This window comes from Sinocyclocheilus rhinocerous, unplaced genomic scaffold, assembly GCF_001515625.1.
Source record: "Sinocyclocheilus rhinocerous isolate Xijiao unplaced genomic scaffold, SAMN03320098_v1.1 scaffold331, whole genome shotgun sequence".
Classification (NCBI taxonomy): domain Eukaryota; kingdom Metazoa; phylum Chordata; class Actinopteri; order Cypriniformes; family Cyprinidae; genus Sinocyclocheilus; species Sinocyclocheilus rhinocerous.
In genome coordinates, this window is record NW_015656164.1 from 281,395 (window position 1) to 283,899 (window position 2,505).

At 56.3% G+C, this 2,505-nt stretch overlaps 1 protein-coding gene across 1 annotated transcript in view; it reads right to left on the reverse strand.

Annotated features, from left to right (window-relative positions):
* Window positions 1–2,505, reverse strand: part of LOC107719708 (Fc receptor-like protein 3) — a 39,473-nt gene that overhangs the window by 33,250 nt on the left and 3,718 nt on the right. The window contains 1 exon segment of the mRNA XM_016527195.1: window positions 743–745. Coding sequence (XP_016382681.1) covers window positions 743–745 — 3 coding nt within the window.

Consider the following 2,505-nt stretch of genomic DNA (forward strand, 5'->3'; position numbering starts at 1 on the left):
GAGACTGTGCCTGCTCTGGAGAGCCCTGTGATTTTGCATAGGCAATTGTGCTATATTGAGCGCTGGTAGCACGACGTTCTGTTTACTTTGTTTGAAAATGAATAAAAACCCCAGCAGCAGTCAAGCCGACCCCGTCCTCTTCCTTCTCAAGTCATTGACTTTGTTACACTGGTGCCGAAACCCGGGAAGGAAGCAGGAGAGCCGCCGCCGTCATGCAAACTCCGACAAGTACACCATTTGCGGATGTCATTTCATCCCTTGCGGTCCTCCACCAAGAGCAACATCAAGCGTTACTGGACATGCGGACTGATCAGCAGCGACGCTTCCAGGCCATCATCCAGGCGCAAAAGGAGGACCGCGAGAGGTCCGGAGCTGGATGGACCGGGCAGAAGCAGCCATGCAGCAGACCCCGGCTCCCCACCTGCCTCTGAACAAGATGGGGGCTCAGGATGACCCCGAAGCCTGGATCTGTTCGAGAAAACAGCGGAAGCCGGTGTGTGGCCACGAGAGCAATGGCCAGTGCGCCTGATACCCCTATTATCGGGGGAAGCGCAGGTGTCTGCTCAGCAACTGCCCGTGCGGAACCTCCTGGTCTTTGACGATCTAAAAAGGGCCATCATCCAGCGGGTCGGCCGAAGCCCGGAGCAACATCGCCAGCAATTCCGTTTGCTGGACCTGGGCGAGAGCGGCCGACCCTTCGTGCTGGCCCAACGGCTCCGGGACTCATGTCGCAAGTGGCTACTGGCTGAGGGAAGCGACGTCGAGCACATCATCGACCGTGTGGTACTGGAGCAGTTCATCACTCGGCTGCCAAAGAAGACGGCAGAGTGGGTCCAGTGCCACCGACCGACGTCGCTGGACTCAGCCATCCAATTGGCGGAGGATCAGATGGTGGCGTGCCCTGGGGTCGGCGAATCCCTTCCAGCTGTCTCTCTCTCTTCCCCTTTATTTTCTCCCTCTTCGGCTGCCAAAGAGGACGGCAGAGTGGGTCCAGTGCCACTGACCGACGTTGCTGGACTCAGCCATCCAATTGGCGGAGGATCAGATGGGGGGGCCTGGGGTCGGCGAATCCCTTCCAGCTGTCTCTCTCTCTCTTCCCCTTTATTTTCTCCCTCTCTCTCTGCCTCTCGACCTGTCCCTCTTCCCAGGTCCCGTCCTCCAGGTCCTCCGCGAGTCCGCGGGGCGGGGTGGGGCCGGACTGGAGTATGGTACTGGCCTAAGAGCTCCGCCCAGGGGGGCGGGGCTGACCACGGCTGGGACCGATGCCGCGTCTGGTTCCCAGCTCTCTCCACGCCAATCATTTGACCCACTAACTGCCACTAGGGCGGCGGGAAGGTCTGGGCCGGCCTGTTGGCGTTGCGGGGGCCCGGACCATTTCATTGACAGGTGTCCCATGATGGAGGTGGGGACAATGATCCGGGTCCTGGATGCCCCCCAGGCTGCCCTGCGGGGGCAGCCCTGTCAGGCTGGCTGGTACCAAATACCTGTGAGTATTAAGGGGGGTACCTATCAGGCTCTGGTAGATTCAGGATGTAACCAAACCTCTGTCCATCAAAGCCTGATTCAATCCGAGGCATTGGATACAGGCCGCTTGGTTCAGGTACGGTGTGTGCACGGGGACGTGGTGGAATATCCTTTAATGTCCGCTGTTATTCAATTTAGGGGACAAAATCATAGTGTGGAGGGCGCAGTTAACCCGCACCTCCGACATCCGCTAATTCTGGGTATGAATTGACCTGCTTTTAAGGAATTATTGGGATGCTTGTGTGCGGATGTCTCTTGGGAAAAGAAAAAACAGGGAAGGGGCGCGCTCGTGCAGGTTTGCAAAGTGGCAAGGGTCGTTTGAGGTCACACGGCAAGTTGGAGATCTCGATTATGAGGTGGTTCGAACAGATAGGAGTGGGGCACGTCAAATTTACCAGCTCAACCTCCTGAAAAAATGGAGCGAGGCGGAGTCAGTGATGCTGGCGACGGTAGTGAGTGGAGAAGATGATCTCGGGCCAGAGGTGAACACTAAATCTCAATCTCTCGCTCTGGCCCAGGGAGGGGATCATCTCTCACCCTCCCAGCTCACTGATGTGGCCAGGTTGCAGGCAGAGTTTGCCGATGTCTTCTCGCCCCTACCTGGTCGAACAAATCTCATTCAGCACCATATTGAGACCGAGCCAGGCGTAGTAGTGCGCAGTCGGCCGTATCGTTTGCCTGAACACAAGAAAAAAGTGGTTCAGACCGAGTTAGAGGCAATGCTCGAAATGGGGGTAATAGAAGAATCCAACAGTGATTGGGCGAGCCCGATAGTTTTAGTTCCGAAAACGGACGGCTCTGTTCGGTTCTGTGTGGATTACCGCAAAGCAAATGCTGTGTCGAAATTCGACGCATATTCAATGCCGCGGATTGACGAATTGCTGGACCGGCTGGGCACAGCTCGTTTTTATTCGACACTGGATTTAACAAAAGGATATTGGCAGATCCCCTTATCGCCGGTATCTAAGGAAAAAACAGAAC